Here is a 25,556-nt window from a genome sequence, read left to right as displayed (position 1 = left end):
TTGTTTTTTTCAGGATTCGAAAAAAATGAACACAATGTCCGTGGTAATATTTCCAAATTTATCTTTGTCATACAACGCACTCAGTCGAATAGAATATTGTCAGCATACTGTCAGTCAGACAGTGACAACCAGTGACAATTTTAAATATTTGACATGGCATCGGGAATATTTTGAGTTGTTGATTAGATAATATTGATATATAGTGTATTTGATAAATAATTGATTTAAGACGTGAACTTAATAAAAAGTTATTTATTGTTTATTATTTGTGGAAGATCCAAGCAGAGAATACATCAGGATAATATATTCTGTGATCAAAGTATTTTGTTGTTAAAGACGTTCAAAATTGTAAGCGTTCCATAGTAGCAATATATTATTAAAAAATCACTTGTAACACTTTTACTCTTTTCTCGATTGAGTATTAGTTTTTGTTGTACATATAAATTATTACAATCACTGAATACATAGTTAATGAAAAAATTATCACATTTATTAACTGAATTAATAATTTGCAATTATAAAAATAACAGTTATCCAGGAACATTCAAACGCCATCTCTTTAAATTAATGATGACATTTTCAAGTAGAATGACATTCTAGTAATGTTTACATATCCATACCAGTGTGAATTTTACTACACGTAATGAAAAAGTAGGGATACCCGTAAAATATTTGCGAATTATGTACCGATGGCCTTAAAGAGTAAATTTATTGTGATTTAAGTCACACCCTGTATTCGCAAAAATAAAAGCTTCTCTCGCAAAAATACACCAGCAGGTTATTTTGTAGCAAAATATAAACTCTGCCTCATCTCACTCCTAAGATATTATAATAATATATCGTGGATAACATTCAAAATTAGCAAAGGTTGCACACGACTCGCGAATTTGACGAGTGTTCTGCACTCACGAATTTTCCGACTTTTCTTTTCTCGATCCCGTCTTATGAAAAACGAAATACAGCGGATAGACAGGACGGACAGGAGAGATCTATCCAGACCAGACCCACTTCTAAAAGTATTTGGTGTGGCCAAAAATGGCGCGCAGTCTCAAGTTGCATTTTAAAGTAATGTTCGTACTTTTATTTTTCATCTGAAAAGCGAATATAATAAGAAAAAACGTAGAGCACATAATTTTATATTCTATGTTAATATTAGATTTGATAAATAACAATAAAAATAACATGTATCTAAAGCTATTTTCTTGTGGCATCTATGCAATTTTACTATTTGGAATCTATAGGAATAAAAGGCAGGTTTCGAGCATCTAGTTTATTAAATCTGGCCCAAGTATACTTTCGCTAACTTAGCATTATCAGGGGCATTTCGTCAAATTAGGAAGATATCCCAGCAAAGTGCAACATTGGCAAGAAATTTTAAAAATTTGAAACTGATAAATACATATAACACACACTGGACAAAGGACAAACAGCTCAAAATTAATTAAATAAAAATTTTGCTACATCTTAGCTCTTAGCAAGTCAAAATGAAAGAACCTTGGTTCCTTGAATCCTTTGAATAAATGTAAATTCCTATTTTACAATCAAATAATCCTTTTTGCTCTGTTGAATAACATTTGTATTTAAAGTTTTCAAACATTTTTCATCAATGAAAAAAAAATTCACATTCTCCTCTAATTACGATTTTTTTAGATGGCTCTACACTACTTAGACTAGAGGACATTTTGCACAGCCTAAGTGGATTAAATACAATTAACATGAAGTAAAACTCCCTAGTGTAGTTGGTATATTTAATAAAAATTCTAAAAAATTTTAAAAATCCAAACGGATTACGTTCATAACATTTTCGGGCCTATCGGTCCATCATCAGTGAACTCTCTGTCCTTGCTAAATAGCCACAATGCCAAACACTGGTTAAGATGTCTGTTCTAACTACATCATATTGAAATTTGTAAAATAATTTGGCTTACATTGGATGCCAACGGATAACTGTCCAGTTATCCGTTGGATTACTTCCGTCTTTGAAACTTTTATACGTTTCTTTCTTGTATAAGTAATCAAGTTTTTATAGAAGAAATGTAAATTCCACTTCTACAATAACACAATCTCCCCTAATATATCACCCTTTAACTGCAAAAGTTTATAGTGAAACAAACAACTTTCCATTTCCAGTGATATAAAAACAGCAAAATCGAAAAGGAATAAAGAAATAAAGGATTTTCTTTAGTGGAAATTTTTTCAGTGTTGTGACAATGGAAAATAATTTATCTACCGAAGAGAAAATCGAGAGCTACTGTGGGTTTTTGTTTTCCAACATTATTTAATTTTTTTCAGCGATTGTTGTCGTTTATAGTCCAGTTATAATACAAGATTGTAATGTATTAGGTTTCAAATTGGGACGTTTTTCAAATCAGAATTTTAGGAGAGAAGAAATGATTTTTTCATGAAAGTATCTGTTTAGTTTTACGGGATTATTCTTTAAACATTGATTAAAAGGTCAAAGTGACAAAAAAAATTAGTTTTTTTAGAATACTCATATCAAAAAAATTGTTCCCATCGAAGTTTTTACTTTTTTCTCCTGAATGGTTTTAAAAAAACTTTTTTGATACTTTCTAAATCAAATTTTATATACAACTTGTTTAAATAATTGAAAGAAACCGCATAGGTATGGAACTTAGCCATAATGTCGCCATCATCATCAATGGTGCTACAGCCCTATGAAAGAGCCTCGACCTTCCCAAGTCTATTACGCCAGTCAGTCCTATCCATTGCCAACCGTTGCCAGTTTGCTGCGCCTATTTTTCTCCCATCCTCATATACACCATCCTTCCATCTAAGTTTTGGCCTACCCCTATTTCTACTTCCCACAGGTTGTGATATAAGGATTCTTCTAGGAGGGTTGTTCTGCTGTGATCTTGCTAAATGTTCTGCCCATCTTAGTCTTCCTATTCTTATAAGAGATACTACGTCTTTACCACCAAATTTTTGTCAGTACTGGTTGTATAAGGGTTTTAGCCATAATGTGTCCTTTATAAAAAGAAAGACATGATCGATAATGTGTACTAATTCTAGAACCATTGCTCTACTCAATATTAAAGTCCAACATATTGTAGATATTGTAGAGAGATAGTGCGGCGTCCAACCCAACAAATCAACAACGGACCAAATCCTTACAGTGAGGAAGATCTTTGAACAAACCAAAGAGTTCGTTGTCGACACCTACCACATATTCGTGGATTTCACAGCCGCATACGACTCAGTTATTAGATATAAACTTCTCCTGGCTATGGTGAAATTCCAAATACCGCTTCATATTATTCAACCTAAACTTACACTCGCAGCAGCAAGCATGGTCAGAATCCAGAACGATCTTTCAATACCCTTCTCTGCACAATGGGACTAAATAAAAATGCCCAAAAGACCAAATTCATGGGTTGTACTAAGTCAAACAACCAGACACCTAGAAGAAAAATAATTGACGATTTAGAAGTGGAGGGTGTGGACTGTGGACACCTTGATATACCAAGTCCTAGAGTTGACTTTACCTTTTACAATCATAGTAAAAAGAAAATACTATTTGATATCAAAGTATGTATCAAAATAATCCTTCAAGACAGGCAGATAACTACAACTGCGTTTCAAACGTTAGAATCTGTATGGTTGTATATTGCAAGCGGGTTTGCCATTCTGTGAATTATTGTTATTCCACAGCAGTTAACAGCGATAATCCTCTACAAGTACCTGCCCAATACTACATTTTTCAAAAGCGGCAATATTGTTATTAAAATTCTCGCGGCAACTAATTTAGTTTACATTGTAGCCCAATAAATGACCGTTTTGGAGTGTAATTTCCAGGGGCAACTCCGAATTGCATGACAATTTGGATTTAGGTTCTACTTACCCTCCACTTCAAAGTTGAATTTGTGCTGTTGGTTGCTTTTACTTGGGGGGTGACATTTACCCCTTCTCGGGGGGTGAAAAACGGGTCTTTAAAGTAAGGCCGGAAATGGATAAATTGACTTATTTTAAGCACCTTTTGTTCTATAAAGCTTTTTACGTAAGTCAATACTGTTCGAGTTATTCGCGATTTAAAATGTTGATTTTTCGACAAAAACACTACGTTTTCAGACCGTTTTTCCCAAATAACTCAAAAAGTAAATATTTTATCGAAACAAATATTTTTAGCAAAAGTATAGCCTATAAAAAAACGAAAAAAATGGTGTACCAGTAAAGTCTACAAATTGAGCAGAAGCAAAGTTGTAGCCCTTGAAAAATACGTTCTTATTCGTCTAATTCCAAATCGAATAATTCAACGCGAAATCACCGAAGAAAGAAGAGTTTTTCGCGAAAACCTTATTAATATTTTTGAAGTATCGAAAAAAGCTTATTATTTGTTTTTTAGAAAAGTTTACAGCGTCAAAAATAAACGAGTTACACTGAAAAAAAAAGTTGACCCCTTTTTTTTGTAAAAAAAATCGTGAAAATCTCCCCCTATTTAGCACCCTAAATGAAATTAATCGTTTGGCTTTGCCATCTATTTTAACTGTATGTGTATTGTTTATATGATCTGTAAGTTTAATTGGTTTGAGTGCTTATTTTTGAAAACATTTAGTTTTATATTATAAAAAAATTCTAAAATTTTTTGAATAATTTAATTTTTTTAAAATAACTTAAAAAGTGTTAGTGATAAGAAAAATCTTAAAGAGTAAAAATGTAGGTTTTTCTATTATAAATATGCTAGTTTCATTTTGTTTCTCCGTAAGAAAAAAATTGGTTAAGATATGGCTGTTCAAAATTTGCATACACTCTTGATTAGTGACCCATTCAAGCTTTCTCAATTATAACCCTTTCAAAAATAAACACTTTAAACCGGTGAGACTGACAGATCATACAAAAAATATATAGGTAAGTAAATTGTTTGTAAAGCGGTAGCGATTAATTTCATTTGGGGAGCTAAACACGACGAGATTTTCATGATTTTTTACAAAAAAACAGAAGGCCAACTTTTTTTTTGAGCGTAACTCGCTTATTTTTAATGCTAAAACTTTTGTTAACAATTAAAACGAAGCTTTTTATAAACACTTTAAAAAAGTTTAAATGGGTTTTTCCCAAAAAGTGCTTAATTTTTCGGTGATTTCACCCTGAAATATTCGATTTGGAATTAGACGAATAAGAATGTATTTTTCATGAGCTACAACTTTGTTTTTATTTGATTGATAGACTTTAATGATACATAATTTTTTTGGGTTTTTTATAAGCTACACTTTTGCCAAGGATATTTTTTTCGATAAAATATTTACTTTTTGAGTTATTTGCGAAAAACCGTCTGAAAACGTAGTTCTTTTGTCGAAAAATCCACATTTTCAATGGCAAATAACTCGAAAAGTATTGACTTTATAGAACAAAAGTTGCTTAAAATCAGTCAATTTATCAATTTCCGGTCTTATCTTGAACGTATGTTTTTTCACCCCCGAGAAGGGGTGACTGTCATCCCCCAAGTAAAAGCAACCAACGGCACAATTTAAACTTTGAAGTGGAGGGTAAGTAGAACCTAAATCCAAATTTTCATGCAATTCGGAGTTGCCCCTGAAAATTACACGGTATCGCCGGATTTCCCGTTCATTTACTGGGCTATTGGCCCTATCCTTCATACACTGAATCACATGTCTGAAATACGCTGTTATAGGAATGAATAGGCTCTAAATTCTACAGCACATCCAAAGATATATATGACGAAAATTCATCTCGAGGTCCTAGAATACAATACAACAGTACGATGATAGTGACGATTTGACAATTTATTGTATGTAGATATTTGCAAAAAACTATCGATGCCTCAGAAGCCAATCGGTGTAAGTCAATAAGTGTTTAAAATGAGATACTAAGATGTTTCTGAATGTAGTTGCCGAAATATAAGTAATTATTAAAAACAAATAAACCGTCTTTATTTATCATAATATGGGTAACATATTCATAAATACAAACAAGGAAATAATAATATTATATATAATAATATGTGTTAAACTTCAATAAGTCATTTTTAGGGAGAATTGACTTACACCGTTTGACTTCTGAGGCATCCATATATTTATATGAAAGGAGTAAAAAATGAATATTAATATGAGGTACGGCTAGATACTCTTTTTATTTAAAACCTGTTTCATTCAGCGATTCCAAAAATAAGATCATACAAGCGAAGTTTACATGGATTACGACTTTTCGTACAAATCCCACAACTGTGCCAAATAAATTGTCCAATGGCGTACTAACAAAATGCGTTGCACATTGCACAAACCAAGATAAACATGTAAAGTGGTAGTGACACAAAATGCGTACTAATCAAGGAACGAGCACGAAAATTAAAAACAACAACAGATATTAACAAACTAAATAAGGTAATAACAGAAACAGTAATAAAATAAATAAAGGAATACTGCCCAAAAAGGGGTAAAGAGAATAAAATCCACTCCCACACCAAAGCATTAATGGAACAAAGAAGAATCAATCGCAACAACCTTTTCGTTTTCGTTTTTCTAAATATAAGCGTTCTGGAGATATTTAAAAAAGACTAATTACAAGGTGCCATCTTCAAAGCCATCTTCAAAGAGCTTTAGCTTCCTTAGGAAGCATTTTCGGACTAGGTGAATTGGGTTAAATTGCCTTAAAATGGTCTGAGCAATCTCCGATCTTCATTTGTCGGAAGAGTTTCTGGACACCCTGTAAATTAGTTGAGACAATCCAACCATATCATCAATAGTAAATGTGTGTTGTGTACATTGTATGTATGTACATTCTGTAATGGTATGGCAAAACTTGATATGTCCGATTTTTACCAAAATGAGATTATTTGCTTGATATTATTAATAATATTTCTTCAAGTTGGTAGAGTTTGGTATTTTTAAGATACATAGATGGTTATACCAACTTTTGCCAATACGTTACAGAATGTGGTATAGGTAATCCCACCACATCAACATTATTAAGCTTAGGTGCCCAACCTGTGTAAGTTATATTTCTGTAGTCAAAAACGCTTATTGTCAATATTCAAATATTGACGAATAAAGGAGTTAAACGAATCAATTAAGGATCAAGGGTCTTAATGTATATTGAACAGAAGAGGAAAAAGTACACAACCTTGCTGAAGTACTCTATCGGTATAATCCCTTTTAGGTATTCGGCCATTCAATCGGATGACCTTATAACCGAGGAGAAGATCGAAGGTAGACGTGGACCAGGACGTAGACAGTTCTGGCTTAAGAACATATGCAATTAGACAGGCTTGAACTCAAAGTTGCTGAGGAAACTCAAGGCAGAACAAATTGCCAAAATTATTTCCGATATTTGATCAAATCTTTTCAAACAAAAAATAAACTAAAAATGGTTCTACTCTCTGGTTTTAGTGACAGTTTAGTACTTTCAGTTTAGTATTTTACGTTTTGGTAACACTAAGATTGCTGTCAAGCCTTTCCTAAAATCTGAAAACTACGATACTGCTCCAAGTTGGTGTCGTGTGTAACTGTCCATTTTATTACGAAAACAATTCGCATTTTTTCTCTAACGATTAGATCCTCGATAAAAATAACAAGACTTTATTTTATTATTGAGTCCGCGTGTGACCGAAATAGAAATTTTTTTAAAGTATCCAGTGACTCAGAAATGATCAAGAGAAGGTAGATTCTGATTTATTGTGGTTTTTAATATTAGAATAATCGATGGTTTCGAGAGGAAAAGCATAAATTATTACATAAATTAATTATTTAAATTAGTAAGTTATTTATGACGTTCGATTTTTGTATAAAATTTGCTACAAGGACTGTTGTAACAGTTGTAAGTGTTAAAAACATTTTTTTGAATATTATTTTAAATAAATTTAACAAAACGGTTTGAATTTTAAAAAGGTTCTAAAACTGGTTTCGATCAAAAAACTGAAAAATACGTTTTCAATATTTTTCCAAAATCTACCGAATGATACCAAACACGACACCCCCTCCACACCCTGGAGGTGGGATGGGGGTAACTTTAAAATCTTAAAAAAAATGAACACACATTTCTTATTGCAGTTTTGGATTACTTACGGAAAATAAGTAACTTTTATTCGAGACATTTTTTCGAATTGTGGATAGATGACGCTATAATCGGAAAAATCTATTAATCCTGTTACCCTAGATAAATTATAGGAACGGTCTAATATCTCGAGAAATACACTTCCAAAAGAAAAACCAAAAAACACATCTTTGAAAAACCTATCGAAAAACACTAAATACGTTCACCCACTTCATCACATGGAGGTGGGGTGGGGGTAACTTTAAAATCATAAATAGGAACCCCCGTTTTTTATTGCAGATTTGGATTCCTCATGAAAAAATATTTATTCGAGACATTTTTAGAATTGTTGATAGATGGCGCTGTAATTGGAAAAATACGATTTATTAGCGCCATCTATCAACAAATCTAAAAAATGTCTCGAATAAATGTCCTGAATAAATAATGTCATACTTTTTTTATGAGGTATTCAAATCTGCAATAAAAATGGGGGTTCCTATTTAAGATTTTAAAGTTAGCCCCACCACACCTCCATGTGATAGAGTGGGGGACCGTCATTAGTGTTATTCGATAGGGTTTTGAAAAATATTAAACACGTGTTTTTTGTTTTTTCACTTGGAAGTGTATTTCTCAAGATATTAGACATTTTCTATAATTTACTTAGTGTATCAGGATAAATAGTTTTTTCCGATTATAGCGCCATCTATCCACAATTCGAAAAAATGTTTCGAATAAAAGTTACATATTTTTGCGTAAGCAATCCGAATCTGCAAAAAATGTGGGTTCCTATTTAAGATTTTAAAGTTACCCCTCACTCCACATCCAGGGTGTGGAGAGGGGTGTCGTGTTTGGTGTCATTCGATAGAACTTTTGAAAAATATTGAAAATAATTTTTTCAGTTTTTTGATCCGATGTATATTTTGTGAGATATTTGACCATCACCCTATAAAGGGTGTCCCGAAAAGATTGGTAATAAATTATACCACACATTCTGGGGTCAAAAATAGTTAGGTTGAACCTAACTTACCTTAGTTCAAATCTGCTCATAAAAAAAGTTACAGCCCTTTGAAGTTACAAAATGAAAATCGATTTTTTTCAATACATATATCGAAAACTATTAGAGATTTTTTACTAAAAATGGACATGTATCATTCTTATGGCAGGAACATCTTAAAACAAAATTATAGTAAAATTTGTCCACCCCATAAAATTTTATGGGGGTTTTGTTCCCTTAAACCCCCCAGACTTTTGTGTACCTTCCAATCAATTCATTATTATGGTACCAATAGTTAAACACGTTTTTAAAACTTTTTTGCCTCTCAGTATTTTTTCGATAAGCCAGTTTTTATCGAGATGCGGCTTCTTTTTTAATATATTTACATAAAAAATTTATGGGGGATTTGTTCCTTTAAACCCCCCAAATGTTTGTGTACGTTCCAATTAAACTATTATTGTCGCACCATTAGTTAAACACAGTGTTTTTAAAACTTTTTTGCCTCTTAGTCTTTTTTTGATAAGTTACCTTTTATCGAAATGTGGCTTCTTTTTCAAAATATACCTAAAAATGTAAGTTATAAATAAATTTTCAGATTATAACAAGTGTCTATAATCATACCTACTTAACCATATAGAAATATGTGGTGGATTCGACAAATATTCAAAATATCTCGATAAACACTGGCTTATCAAAAAAGTACTAAGAGGCAAAAAAGTTTTAAAAACATTGTGTTTAACTAATGGTGCCACAATAATAATTTAATTAGAACGTACACAAAAGTTTGGGGGGAGGGGAGTTTAAAGGAACAAAACCCCCATAAAATTTTTATGGGGTGCACAAATGTCACTTTAATTTTTTTTAAGATGTTGCTGCCATAGAAATTCCACATGTCCATTTTCAATAAAAAATCTCTAAGAGTTTTCGATATATGAAAAAAATATCGATTTTCATTTTGTAACTTCAAAGGGCTGTAACTTTTTTTGTGTGCACTATTGTATATAGGTAAGCGAGGTTCAATCAACCTGTTTATGACCCCAGAATCTGTGATATAATTTATGACCAATCTTTTCGGGACACCCTGTATAATTATTACTATAATTTTATCCAGTGCTGTTTTTGTAACAATATAGGTTCCGGTACGCAATGTTCCGGGGGGTCTGGAGAGTGTTCATAGAAGGGGTCCACCTCCGGGAAAACTTTTTAAATTTAGCCTCAATAAGGCCGTTTTAAAGTTGTTTGGGATCAAGGCAAAAATTAATTAATTTGTCTATAATTTTGTTGTTTTTTTTTTATTTTTTCCCAAGAGGTCCCGGTACGGCGTACCGGCGCGTACCGTCACAAAAACAGCACTGATTTTATCTATTTTTTAATATTTAAATCTATTTATTGGTATGTATAAGTCCAATAAACACGATGGTTTAATTATTTTTCCGCTAGCAATTGTAGTTTTCGAAAAAATTGCGGAAAATCTCTATTTTCCGATGTCTCTGCATTTTCTCACAAAACTAATTTCAGGATTCGGATTTCTGAGGGTCGAAAACATAAGCGCAAAAGGTTTTCGTCTTCTCTGCCAATTTTGAGCAGTTGAGAATATTTCAGTGGACTAATACAGAGAAAATTACTACCCCCATTTGACTAATAATGTCATTTATTTAGCAGCAACACAAAAAAATCAAAACAAAAACTGTATAGCAATTAAAATACCTGTCTGCGTCTGGATCTTTACAGCACAAAGAACATCTGGTTTCGCACTCAAAATACGGAACACTAACCACGACTTACATCTGATCCTCAGTTAACCAACACCTTCCTTTGGGGCGCTTATTTTTAACTACAATTGTTATTTTATACCTTTATATAAAATAATTTGCAGTTTAATAATGTAGTAACAATCCGTCGATGTTTATGTTTTGCATATTTCATGTAGATCGGGGGTCAAATTGAATGTAAACTGTTGAAATGTGTACAGCTGAGTGATGTCTATATATCTTTATGTATACGAGGACCAAGTGATAAATAGATCCTTATGTGATTAATATTATTCTAATATGATTGATATTAAAATATTATGCAGATACTGACTCATCTTCTACTTAAGGTGCCGTGTATTTCTGTGTAAGTGTCCATCGTACATTGTCCGATGAGATGCTAGTGAATACCACAAAACAAACAATATCCAGAAAAATTATCTATATTTCAAGCAAATCGAAGAATTAGATGTCCACAGCTGCACCTAAATAATTCACCAATACCAATAAAAACAGAAGTAAAGTACCTGGGCCTTCATCGAAACGAAAAACTTACTTGGAAATCTCATATTGTAGCCAAACGACGACACCTCGGCCTAAAAGGTAAAAATATGAGCTGGCTAATCAACAGGAAATCGCAACTTTCATTAGAAAACAAACTGAACATCTATAAAACAATACTCAAATCAGTGTGGACATACGGAATCGATCTGTGCGGCTGTAGCAAACCATCCAACACCAAAATACTACAGACATTCCAGTCACGGACTATTCGTATGTTAGCTAAAGCCCCATGGTACGTGTCAAACCAAACTCTTCATGCATACCTCAACATTCCTGTCATCAAGTATGTGATCGCTGACCACTCCAGAAGATACATAAATCGCAGCACAAACCATCTCATAGATCAATAATTATTCAACCCTCCACTGATTTACAGACTCCTAAAATGAGAGTCGTCAATAGGCGACACCTGCCACAAGCCAAGAACTTATATCATATTTACTTATTACTTTAGAAAAAATTATAGAAGTGATAGAGAATAGAACAGGATATAAAGAATGTTGCGATCAGGAATATGATGAAGCTAGAAAGCAAAAGAAGAAAGAAAGACATGTGGATAAATAAAAAAACAAGATAAAAATAATTACCGAATGACAAGAAACAGCCGAGTTTATCAAAAGTTGGAGTCAGATATTAGTAATACGCAGATGGGGTTCAGCAAAGGACTAGGTACTCGAGAAGCTCTCTTCGGTTTGAATGTTCTTACACAAAGATGCCTAGACGTTAATCAAGAAGTACATGCATGTTTTATCGATTTTGAAAAAGCGTTTGACAGAGTACGCCACGATAGGCTAAGAGACATTCTTGAAAGAAAAGACATAGATAATAAAGATCTGCGAATAATTCTCAACTTATATTGGAATCAGAAAGCTAACATCAAAATAGAAAATGAGATATCAAAAGCAATAGAAATACGTAAAGGAGTAAGACAGGGATGCATTTTGTCACCACTGCTATTTAATGTATATAGTGAAAGCATTTGTCAGGAAGCCCTTTTGCGAGCAAATGAAGGAATCGTAATCAATGGAGAGGTTGTAAATAATATTCGATACGCAGACGACACTGTACTAGTTGCAAGAACAGTAGAAGAATTACAACGATTACTTACAAACATAAATATTGCTTGCAACAATTATGGCATAAACATTAATATCAAAAAACCAAGTATATGGTCTTCAGTAAAATCATGACACAACCAGCACATATTAGTATAAACGGCATTCAAATTGAAAAAGTATCAAGTTACAAATACTTGGGAACTTTAATAAACGAAACTGGAGACCGAAACAATGAAATAAAAAGACGTATCGAAATTGCCAGGGCAACTTTCATAAAGATGAGAAAATTCTTCTGCAACAGAGATATAAGCATTCCTCTACGATTAAGAATGCTAAGAGGCTACGTATTTAACACGCTATTATACGGTGTAGAGGCCTGGACTCTCAAATAGAACAACATAAAAAATATTGAAAGTTTCGAGATGTGGTGCTACCGTCGAATGCTGAAGATAAGTTGGGTTGAAAGAATCACAAATCTTGAAGTAATACAAAGGATAGGAAGAGACCCAGAAATTTTGTTAACGATAAAACGAAGAAAACTCGAGTATTTGGGTCATCTGATGAGAGGTCATAAATACGCATTACTTCAAAATATAATGCAAGGAGAAATAGAAGGAAAACGGAATCCAGGCCGTAGAAGAATGTCATGGTTGCGGAATTTGAGAGAGTGGTTTGGCTGTACCACTAATGAACTTTTTAGGTCAGCTGTAAACAAAGTCAGGGTAGCCTTGATGATTTCCAATCTCCGATAGGAGTGGCACAAGAAGAAGAAGAAACAGCCATTTATAAAAGAAGAAGAAATATGTGAATAAAGGAAGAAGCAGAAGAAATAGAAATTTCAAAAATGTGTAATAATAGAACCAGAGGAATAAAGAAGAAGATAACCAAACATGGATATGGACAGATAAAAGAAATATGAAAAGAACATTTTCGCTCAATCCTAAATAAAAAGTGGGAAAGTGAATAAGAGCAACAAGAAAGAGAAGAAATAAAGTGTCTATCCAAGATAGAAGTGATAAAAGAAATTCAAATACGAGATAAAAAGGAGCTACAGGTACCCAATAAACTAAGGAAGAAAGAAGAAACAATGGAAGTTTCAAGCCAGAAATAATAGAGAAGCTTATCACATACCGAACCAAGGAGTAAAGTAGGAGAAACATCTCCTCCTTCAACACTATTTAACCTGGTACTTAAGCAAATACTCAGTGATGAAAAGAAATAAAGAAGAAATCTGGAGAAAATTTGAAAGGAAAATAATGAAAATAATCCTAGGGCCTGGTATAACTATGGCAAAGGATATTATAAAATTATTAAAATACAACAATGGAAAACAAATGGATATTCTAATAATGACAAGTTTAAAATCAATTGTCGAATACATTATGTCATAACGCAACCAAAAAATAGACCTACCAAACATTCGAGAATAAACACAAACAAACATTTAATTACGCAATATTTTGTCGCGAATTGTAGTTTGAAGATTTATTTACTATTAAAAACCTGTCGCATTAAAAAGTGGCGGTAATCACTTCCGCGTAGGTGACAACGATTAGTAGTTTGTGATTCAAGTTCAGGTATCATCTTAACACCTACAGGTTCTTCTAATTAGGTACCATATGGCTGTTTGTGTGGTACTACGTTTTTAGAATGTTTGCGTAAATGTTCTAAAGACATTAATGGGATTGCTCATTGAACACTTCAGATTAGTATGATGTCACGGCATTAGTTTCTTTTAACTTTTGTTGTCCAAAGCAGTGATAGGCAAAGCTCTGAGAGTGATGAAGAATCGAAAGGGTCCGGGTCATGATAATGTTCTTAAAATAGTTGATGCTATACATCTAACGAATTTTTTCAACCGAATTCAGGCAAAATTCAAACTGACTGGTTTAAATCAGCTTTTTTAACCATTGCGAAAAAACCATACCTTAAAGAAAAGTATCGAGTTTCTTTGACAATCTATATTTCGTTTATTATTAGGTATAGAGCAATATTTGTGCAATTTTTGCTCCTAAGTTTTAAAACATCAAGAAATACCTACAATTTAAACGCCCTTAAAACAAAAACATAGTGGAGCTTTTAATCAAGTAAAAAAAGGAAAGATAGCCAGAATACGAACAAGAGTGAAGACGTACTGGCTGATGAAGGTAAAACTGTGAATGAAGAGGTATGTAATATGTACCTCAAACTTCTTCTATAAATTAACCTGGATAATTTGGGGATTTGGCTAAATAAATATTTTAAACTTTTAAAGAGTATCTTCTAGCTCAATATCGTATTATTTGCAATTGCAGTTGGTCCCATAGAGCTCCTCTCATATTAGTAGATTTTTTTGAAGTTATACTTCTTTAGGCGCGTTTGGGAGTAAGTATATATGTGCGCGAATTCATCAAAAGTCTTGGTCCTGGGCGCAGCTCAAACGTTATACGTGCTCTGATTGGGTAATTACAATGAACTGTCAATAATAATGGTTCAATATGTCGGTTATGAGTAAACAAATAATGTTGTGTATATTAGTTTTTATTGTTGTGAGGGCACAGAAAAAAACAAGATTAAAACTGTAGTGACTTTTTAAATAGTTTTTAAAAGAAACAGGTACGTAATTGTAAATGTTTCAGTATTGTAATAAAAAATTACATAAGTACAGTGGAACCTCGTTAACTCGGATTAATCTGGACCGCGGCCGATCCGGGTTATCGAAAATCAGGGTTAGCCGGAGAAAATGGTAAAAATTAATAAAATACGGTATACTTAAAGATAAACTCCGTTATAATTGAAATAACATGAAATATATATGCACAGTACACATCTAAATTACGTATCAATTACGCCTTTATCAATTCTACCTAATATTTCTAGTTTCTTTTCCATTGTCACTACAACATTTTTACGATTTGTTGCCATTACTTAGACAAAAAAACACGCAAACACAAAATCTGAATAGATTTACGAATGATTACAGAACGGAAGCGAACAATACGACTGTACTACACACAATACGGTCTCAATCACAATGATGTTATGTTATTTAATAACAGTGAAGACTAACACATTGTTTAAAAAATAATTTTTTAATCGTCTTTTAATTTTTTTTAAACAATGCTAAGACAGTTTGAAATAAATAAAGGATACTACAGGTGCCTGTTGTTTCCGATAACAGGACAATGAACGTCGTGTGCCATGAGTCATTTTTACTATCGAATTTGTAGTTCAAATTACACAAATACCCATTATCTCTCAAATATTATATTACGTACATTTTTACTGTTGAAATGTTTCTCTGATAAAAATCGGTCCTGGTTAGCCGGACTTCCGGGTTATCGGGGGCCGACTTATCGGGGTTCCACTGTACTTACCTATTTGGAAAATGTAAAATGTACCTATAGGCTATTGATTATGTACTATAAAAAGGAACTACAACGTTAACGGGGTTTTATTATTTCATATGGTCAATGAATCTCTATATATGAAAAAACCGCGGAGTGCTACCATTTAAATGAGTGCGTTTTTGAGAAATGGGTGAATTAGTCCCTGGGCACAGGTTATATTAGGGTGAGTTCTATGCACTTTTGGTACAAACATGTCTACATAAAAATTTTTCCTGGTTAAATTTCCTATATAAATATAAATTTTTAAAGTCAAAGATACTTTTTTTTTACAAAAATATATTCAAAAGAAAAAGCACAAAGAAACCCAAAAGAAAGAAATTTTGTTTTTTGTCCCATAACTTTTGTCCACGAGGATATAGGTATAGACATTGCTTCACAGAAAAAAAACTTACAGATTTTGTCTTTAAAATGGTGTTTGGTAAAGGTCATTAGGATTTACAGTTTTGAAAATATGATTTTTCAAAATTCGCCACTCACAGCAATTTTGGGCAGTTTTCCTTGTTATTTCGCAAATATTGTTCTGTAACTTTTTTCTACGTAACTTTAGGCATATGCAATGGTACATGTAAGAGGAATAGAAATCAATTACCTTTAAAATGTTCTACTGTAAAATGTTCTACGACTTCTTTTAAAGAGGTTATCTTTTTCAAGACTTTATACACTTTTAACGAGTTTTTATATTTTTTACGATTATTTTTTAAATTTCCCATTATAACTTTTTTTTTCTACATTTAGGTATATATTATATAATAAAAAAGAAAACTTATTCTGTTTACTTTAAAATGGTGTATTATAAAAAATTCTAGGATTATTTTTGAATAAGATATTTTTTGCAAATGTAAAAGTACTTGCAACGATTTTTGATTTTATTATTATTTTTTAAATTTCTCATTATACCTTTTTTATGTGATTGTGTGTTATGATTGAATCTTATTTTTTATAGGTAATACTTTGGATCCACTTGACTCGGCCGGGCAAACTTCAAAATATGGATTAATTACAATATTTACTGTCAAAGCTCCTGCACCACAAGCTTTGCTTGAGAAAATATCATGTAAATGTACCAAATGGTGTACAAAAAACTGCGGTTGTAGGAAGATAGGAATTAGTTGTTCAATATTCTGCAAAGGGTGCATGTGCATGGGTACTAATTGTGGGAACTCTAAGATAACAAGTGTCAGAGGAAGATATTGAAGCTAATGCTAACGAAGAGATGGACTTTGATTTTGAAAATTTTTTAAATGTCAACGTTTAAATAATTTTAACTAAAGTGATGTTTTCTAAGATTAATGTTTATGTAATTTTTGTAAAAGAAATAATTATAAATAATACAGGTAAAAAAATATCAAAGAATCACTCGGTTTCCATTACATATTTAAATATAGATGATACACCATTTTAAAGAACAGAAAGTAAGCCCTCTTTATTGAGCAACATTTAGTATATTCATGTACAAGAAAGAAAAGTTATAATGAGGAATTTCAAAAATAATCGTAAAAAATATAAAAAAAATTTTTATATTAGGTATTATATAATATATAATATATTATATAATAATATTATTTTATTTTTATATTATATCATAAAAAATCGTTAAAAGTATAAAACCTTGAAAAACCATAATCTCTTTAAAAAAAGTCGTACAACGTTATACAGTAGACCATTTTTTTTGGAGAAGGAAGCTTGCCGAGTACTTATTAATTAGGTATATTTACTGGGAGACATAATTCATATGCAACGCTTCGTGACGACCATTTTATTAGACTACTTCAACTGTCAATATTGCCAACCTGATTTACATATACTTGGGGATCAGGATAGCTAACATTTCAATACCCCCTCTCAATTTATACAACATTTACATAAATAGTAAATTTGGATGAATTGTCGACTAAACAACAATCTTGACTCTAACCAAGTCTTGACAAAAATTGAACTAAATGAAATCATAAAAACATACTTATACATCCTACATTACTCAGGTTACAACTCATACCTATATAGAAAAATATTCAAAAAATAACTTTCATTAACTCAAAAAATATTAACATGAGAATATGATAAAAAATAAAAAAAAGCAAATAGATAATTCACATGAGTTGTGCCTAAAGTATAAAAGTACTAATCTATAAAAACTTTCAACATTCTTGAATTTTGATCAAAGTTCTGAGACGTGAGAATATTTCATTTGAAGGAGCTTTAGTGAAAATATCAGCACAGTTTGATTTTGTATTTATGTACTGTAAAGTAATTACATTGTTTTCAATTAAATTTCGAATGAAATGATATTTTGTGTCTATATGCTTAGACCTTTTACCTTTAAATGAATTTGTTGCAATACATATAGCTCCCTGGTTATCTATATATAATATACTACCAGTTATTTTCTCGTTCAATAATTCTTCTGCTAAGTTTTTTGTGAACAATAACTCACAACATGTAACAGTTGATGAAATATATTCGGCCTCAGTACTGCTCAATGAAACAGTGCTCTGTTTCCTTGAATACCATGAAACTGGATTGTCTAGAAAATATACTATACCTCCTGACATGCTTTTTCTATCATTTACATTTGCTGCCCAATCTGAGTCTGAATATGCAAATATTAAAGGTTTTCTTTTTATATTTTTACTGTATATAAGACAGAAATTAATTGTATTTTTTAAATATCTAATAATACGTTTAGCAGCTTTCCATAATATATCATCAGGACAATCGAGAAATTGACTCAAATAAGAGATTTTATGTCAGGGCGACTACCCAATGCAATATACATTAAGCTTCCAATTAATTGCCTATAAGGCACATTGACAGAGATTTGATTATTAGCATTAGTTTTGTCAACCTGAAAACCTGTTTCCATTGGTGTTTTGCTAACATTGCAATTCGTCATATTAAATTTCTCAATTATCTTATTGATTAAGGGTTTTTGAGAAATATACATTTTTACATCATTTTTATTTACAGAATATTCAAAATCAATACCCAAAAAGTTGTTTACACAACCAAGATTTTTTGCGTTAAACTCACTTTTTAAACTTTCAATAATTTTTTGAATCGAATCGCTATCTTCACCGCACAATAGGATATCATCGACCCATATACACATACACACATTTTTCTTTGTATAAACGCAACAGTCACTTTCCGCACTTTTAAAACCAATTTTGATTGCCCATTTGTTGAATCGTTGGTTCCAGCATTTGGGTGATTCTTTTAGTCCATATAAAGCCTTTTGTAGTTTGAGAACTTTGCTTTGTCGTTTATAACCCTTAGGACAATGAATATAAACATCATGTTGTAGCACTCCGTTGATGAACGCTGAAGGAATGTCTAATTGGTATACCTTCCAGTTGTTATTGAGAGCCAGTGATAATAAAATTCTTACACTTGCCATCTTAGCTACCGGTGAATATATATCTAAAAACACTTCTTCTTCATAACCCTTGGCGACTAAGCGAGCTTTTTTCGTGCCATCACTTTTTGTTTTAAATACCCATTTTGTATTTATGATTTGTTGATCATGAGGTATTTTTGTGGCTTCACTCCACGTGTTCATTTTTTCAAGACATTCTAGTTCTGTTTCTATTGCCTGCTTCCATTCATCCTCCTCTACTGCTTCTTCATAAGTTACTGGTGTTGATGTAACTAAGCAATATGCATAATAAAGTTCATAGTCTTTGAACTTCGAAGGTTGTTTTATTTCTCTATTGGAGGAAGTAATTTTGGTATTTTGTAAATTTACTGGTTCTTCATCTTGTGAATTAATTTCAGTAGTGTTTCTTAATGTTTGGACTGTACTTTCTTCATAATTTGTTTCAAATGTTTCCAATTCATTTTGGCTTGGTAAAATTTCCTCAACATTTTGATTATTCGACGATATTTCTGGAGAATATTTATACTGTGTTTCATCGAAAACAACATCTCTTGAAATTTTGGTTTGCTTGGTCAGTGGATTCCAAATTCTATAACCAGCACCACTGTATCCAACCATTACACCTTTACTTGCTCTTGGTTCTAATTTACTTTGCTTTGGTAGGTTGTAGTACCATACTTTTGAACCAAAAATTCTAAGTTTAGACAAGTCAAGTCTGCCTAAGTATATTTCTGCTGGTACTTGTAATTCAATTGCTCGTGATGGAGTTCGATTAAGCTGATAAACAGCTGTTCTAACTGCTTCTCCCCACAAACTCTTTGGAAGATTTGTTTCTACAAACATTGCTCTTACTTTGTCTAAAATAGTACGATTAAGTCGTTCGGCTATACTATTCTGCTGAGGTGTGTACCCTGCAGTAAATTCTTGTACTATACCATGTTGTATACAATAGTTTTTAAAATATTTAGAAGACATCTCTCCACCTTTATCCATTCTTATTCTAGATACTCTCCTGCCTTCTGCAGCTAATTTTTCAATATGATTAATAAGATGTGATTCGCTTTCGCTTTTTCTTGTCATTAAATATACAACACTAAAATGTGAGAAATCATCAATAATTGATAAGTAATACTTTTCACCAGAAAATGTGGGATCTTTGGATGGTCCCCAAGTATCAACATGTAAAAGTTCCCCAACTCTAGAGGATTTTTTGTATATAACTTCTTTAAAAGGTTGCCTTGTGGCTTTTCCTTGTTGACACGAGTCACATAGTTTATCTGAATAGGGAAGTCCCAACAATTGTAGTCCCCTTCTATTTACGTGTCCTAAACGTAAATGCCATAAGTCTTTATCGCTATGCTTTGCTACTAAACTAGATTGAAAATTATTTAATTGAAAATTTGCGGCAAATAAGTTACTCTTATGTTTATAGCAAATAAGTTTAAAGTTCTTTTTTCTTATTTCAGCCTTATTTTCTTTAAATACTACTGTGAAACCTAAACTGTTTAGTTTACTGACTGATAATAAATTATATTCTAGTTCATTTAAAATGAGAACATCAATGTTAATAGGAGTTTCATTGTAATAAACTTTTAATTTACCTTTTGTACGAGCCGTCATCACTCTTCCATCTGCTATTTTAATGCCAACAGGCTCAATTTCAATAATATTACTTATAAATTGTTTATATTTATTGCTGCACATATTCTGTGATGCTCCAGAATCTATTATAAACGAAATTTGGCTGTCATCATTCTTGAGATTTTCAGCTGGTAGGGCTGTGATAAAACTTACTTCGTCTTCGGCTACATGTATATTCTTTTTACCTTGTGTGTCATTATTGGCTCTTCTGCCACGGGAATAGTTATTTCCTCGAAAAAATCTCCCTCGATTATTGTTACCTCTATAATTATTATTGTTTTTTCTGAAACAATTGGACACTAGATGGCCTTCAAGTCCACAAAATGAGCATCGGGGTTTTTTATTGTATTGCTTCGTATAAAAAGAGGATTCTTCACTTTCTTGTACATTATTTTTCAGCTTCAATTCTGCATCTAATAATTTTGCTTTAACGAAATCAACAGATAGTTTATCATTTGAAGTTTCTAGGACAGTAATAACGGTGTCAAACGTATCTGTCATTGTCAACAAAAGGTGACATACCTTGTCATCTTCTTCGATTGTAGTTCCAGTCGATTCAAGCTCTCGGATTAAAGAATCGAATTCAACGAAAAATTTTTGTAAATCGATACCTTGTTTATATTTCAACGTTAACAACTTTTTCCGCACATATAAACGAGAAAGAATACTTTTTCTTTCAAACACTTTTTCTAAACTTTTTATCATTTCGAATGCTGAGTCACAGTCACGAATATATTCTAAATGTTCATCTGTAATGCATGTGACAATGATCGATCTTGCTGTTGCATCATGCTTTTTATGTTGATTTTGCTCGTCTCTTGATAATTGTGTGAATTGCGTTGCAGTTACTTCAGTGGTAATAAAATCTTTAACACCTTTGGCATCTAGAAGATTGCCTAATCTAAATTTCCATGACGAAAAGTTCGTAGATGTTAATTGCGGATACAAACTCACGGTTGAATTCGCGCCATTTAAACCTTGGACTGCCATTTTTTTGCGGTCACTCACAACACTGCCGGTCGGTATAAACAGCAACACTAAAAAACTTTACTTCTTATTGAATGTACTCTTGGCATGTAAAACTGGAGTCCATAACCTTTTGGAGAAGGAAGCTTGCCGAGTACTTATTAATTAGGTATATTTACTGGGAGACATAATTCATATGCAACGCTTCGTGACGACCATTTTATTAGACTACTTCAACTGTCAATATTGCCAACCTGATTTACATATACTTGGGGATCAGGATAGCTAACATTTCAATAATTTTGAAGGTAATTGATTTATATTCCTATTACGTGTACCATTGCATATACCTAAAGTTACGTAGAAAAAAGTTACAGAACAATATTTGCGAAAAAACAAGGAAAATTGCTGTGAGTGGCGAAATTTGAAAAATTATATTTCGAAAACTATAAATCCTAATTACCTTTACTAAACAACATTTTAAAGAAAAAATATGTAGGTTTTTTTTCTGTAAAGCAATGTCTATACCTATATCCTCGTGGACAAAAGTTATGGGACGAAAAACAAAATTTCTTTCTTTTGGGTTTCTTTGTGCTTTTTCTTTTGAATATATTTTTGTAAAAAATAGTATCAATAACTTTAAAAAGTAATACTTAGATAGAAAATTTAACCAGGAACAATTTTTATGTAGATATGTTTGTACCAAAAGTGCATAGAACTCACCCTAATGTAACCTGTGCCCAGGGACTAATTCACCCATTCTCAAAAACGCACCCCTTTAAATGGTAGCACTCCGCGGTTTTTTCATATATAGATGTCCATTGACCATATGAAATAATAAAACCCCGTTAACGTTGTAGTTCCTTTTAGCTATCTTATTTTGAATATAATCAATAGCCTACTACCTGCTTTGATTGACATAATTTGATTACCTACCAACAAAATTTCTACCAATCTCCATCTAATATATTGTTTTCTTACTCTACGTTTTGTTGTATTTTAATATTTTAATTGAGAACTGTCAAAGTTTAAATCGTTGAGTTGGTCTATCTTCCCACATGACGGGTGTGTGTAAGTGGTTAAGTTCTGAGGTGCTTGGATTTTAAATTTATGCCACCCTAATATACGTGGGTTGGATCTCCTATGCAAATTTTTATTTTTTTTATACATTTTATGATTGTAAGTACTTATATTTATTATACAACATTTTTTTTTTCAGAAAATACGTATTTAGTTAAAATTTTTGCCAACAATTATTGTTCAGAAATCATTTCTTTCTGGCATTTTTCAATGTGTTTGTGTGTGTTTTATTCTTTTATTGTTTTAATTTTTGGTATTGTTTTAATAAAAAATTTTGGAAAGTAGTAAGTATTAAAATTAGTTGAATATGTATTTAACTAAAATGTAAGTAAACTTAAAGTATATTAATTTTGTTGAAATCATATAATAGAAGTATAACTTCTTACGTGCGTACAAAGTACACACACACACATTCTTTTTTAATTTTGGGACTTCTGAAGTTCCAATAAATACCTACATAATATTGATAATGGTGTCCTGACATTCTAAGCAAATTTTTAAAATCTTCACGGTACTTGGAGATGTATTTAATTAAATTAGTATGATTCCTTCATAAAAAAATTCAATCTAAACTGCAAACGGTCCGAAACCGCTAATATGTTTCGAGCTATCGTAAACAAAGTTATTACTGCCAATATGATAGCCAACGTTCGATAATCAGACAGGGTACCGAAAGAAGAAGAAACTTACATTACAAGCAAAGATACAGAGGTGCCGAAGAAGAAAACAACATTCGTGATTAACCCATTCGCTGCATATCGAAATCGAAGGGATGGAACTCAGCTAGGAGCGATTCTGTTAAACGGCACCTGACTGAAGTAACCATATCACTCGCTGGCGCGTGAACCCCACCCGATTGAAGTAACCATATCACTTTCTGGCACGTGAACGGCAGCGAGTGGGTTAAGAAACATAAGGAAAACACATGGCACACGAATATGTAGAACGGGTGGAAGAGACGCAAAACAAATAAGATTTCGACCTATAAAAGGGACTAAGAATAGGTAAAACCATAAAGGAAAGGTACCTACTCCAGTGGTTGGGATATCTAAAGCAAATGGAACAATCAAAAACTATACTAAAATCATTAGGAATGCAAAAATGCAATAGAAAAAGGAGTAGGCCAATTGGATATTATTTGAGACAGAAAAATGAAGAAAAATTCATTTTTATTTTAAGTTTCATGTTATTTATTGTATTTATAATAAATGTAGCTATTGAATACAAATACCGATTTTTTAAATATAAATTATAAACAAAGAAAACCTTAAATAGGTTTATTAGCCACATTCTTTTATTTTCAGTGGCAGCTGATACCTACAATTTGCCTTAACTACAACTTTAATGAAAATCAAGATGCAAATATATTCGTTAAATAAAATTTGCTAAATATGATAACATTACAAAATATTCGTTTTTGAGAAATATTTACTTTCTTACACAAAAACAGTTTAAAAATTGCATTTGTTTACGTTAAAAATTAACAAAGAAGTGTCAGTGGCACGCCATTGCGAATACTTTAATGGTTGTTAATTGTGCACTCACCTCGTCACATCCAGCACACCTTGGCTTCATTTTTTCAGCGTAATGTCTTTCGCAATATATATTATCCTCGTACACACAGTAAGCAAGATCCACTAGGAGATCATCACAGCTAGTACACTGCAAAGAAAAAAATTGTATCGGTAAATAATGTATTGACACATGTATTCTTTTTGTGGTAAAATTAAATTCATTATACAGGGTGTCCAGAAACTCTACCGACAAACGAAGACAGGAGATTCCTCAGATAATTTTAAGACAATTTAACCCAATTCACCTAGTCCGAAAACGCTTCCTAAGGAAGCTAGAGCTCTTTGAAGATGGCGCCATGTAATTAGATTTTCTTAAATACCTCCAGAACGCTTCTATTTAGAAAAACGAAAATTTGTATACATATTTACTTTCCAGAAATGAATCGATTCCATCCATTGCGAATTTCTATTACCGATCATAGGCGTCCGTTTTGGGTAGGGCAACGGTTATTTTATCGCGTAACTTTTTTGTCTTCAACTTTTAAGCATTTTTGACAGTGGATTATTAAATTGTGAGGTATTCTAGTACTAAAAGGTACTTTTACTTTAAGTCGGTAGAAGGCACCGTTTTCTAGAAAAATCGATTTGAAGGTTTTTAGTTTTGGGAATTTGAAAAAAAAATTGAAAAAAATAAAAAAAAAAACGATGTATTTTACCAACTTTAAACAATAGTAACTTTTAGTACTCGAATATCTCATAATTGAATAATCTAGTGTCAAAAATACTTAAAAATTAAAGACAATAAAGTTATGCTATAAAATAATTATTGACCTACCCAAAACCGACGCCTATGACCGGTACTAGAAATTCGCCATTATTGAAATCGATTAATCTCTGGAATATAAATAAATGTACCAATTTTCATCTTTCTAAATAGTTTTTTTTTAATATTTTTTTTTGAAATTCAAAGAACGAAAAATTTTCAAATCGATTTATCTAGAAAACGGTGTATCCTATCAACTTAAAATAAGAGTACCTTTTATTACTAGAATACCTCACAATTTAATAATTCAGAGTCAAAAATGCTTAAAAATTAAAGACAAAAAAGTTAGGCGATAAAATAACCGTTGCCCTACCCAAAACGGACGCCTATGACCGGTACGAGAAATTCGCAATGGATGAAATCGATTCACTTCTGGAAAGTAAATACGTATACCAATTT

At 32.0% G+C, this 25,556-nt stretch overlaps 1 protein-coding gene across 3 annotated transcripts in view; it reads right to left on the bottom strand.

Annotated features, from left to right (window-relative positions):
- LOC114342178 (four and a half LIM domains protein 2) overlaps positions 1 to 25,556 on the bottom strand; it is a 485,196-nt gene that overhangs the window by 185,061 nt on the left and 274,579 nt on the right. For all 3 annotated transcript variants that reach the window (XM_050657502.1, XM_028292970.2, XM_050657504.1), the window contains one exon: positions 24,366 to 24,482. In XM_050657502.1, coding sequence (XP_050513459.1) covers positions 24,366 to 24,482 — 117 coding nt within the window. The remainder of the gene's footprint in view (positions 1 to 24,365; positions 24,483 to 25,556) is intronic.

Source organism: Diabrotica virgifera, chromosome 8, assembly GCF_917563875.1.
Source record: "Diabrotica virgifera virgifera chromosome 8, PGI_DIABVI_V3a".
Lineage (NCBI taxonomy): Eukaryota > Metazoa > Arthropoda > Insecta > Coleoptera > Chrysomelidae > Diabrotica > Diabrotica virgifera.
This window is presented reverse-complemented; position numbering and strand designations above follow the sequence as displayed.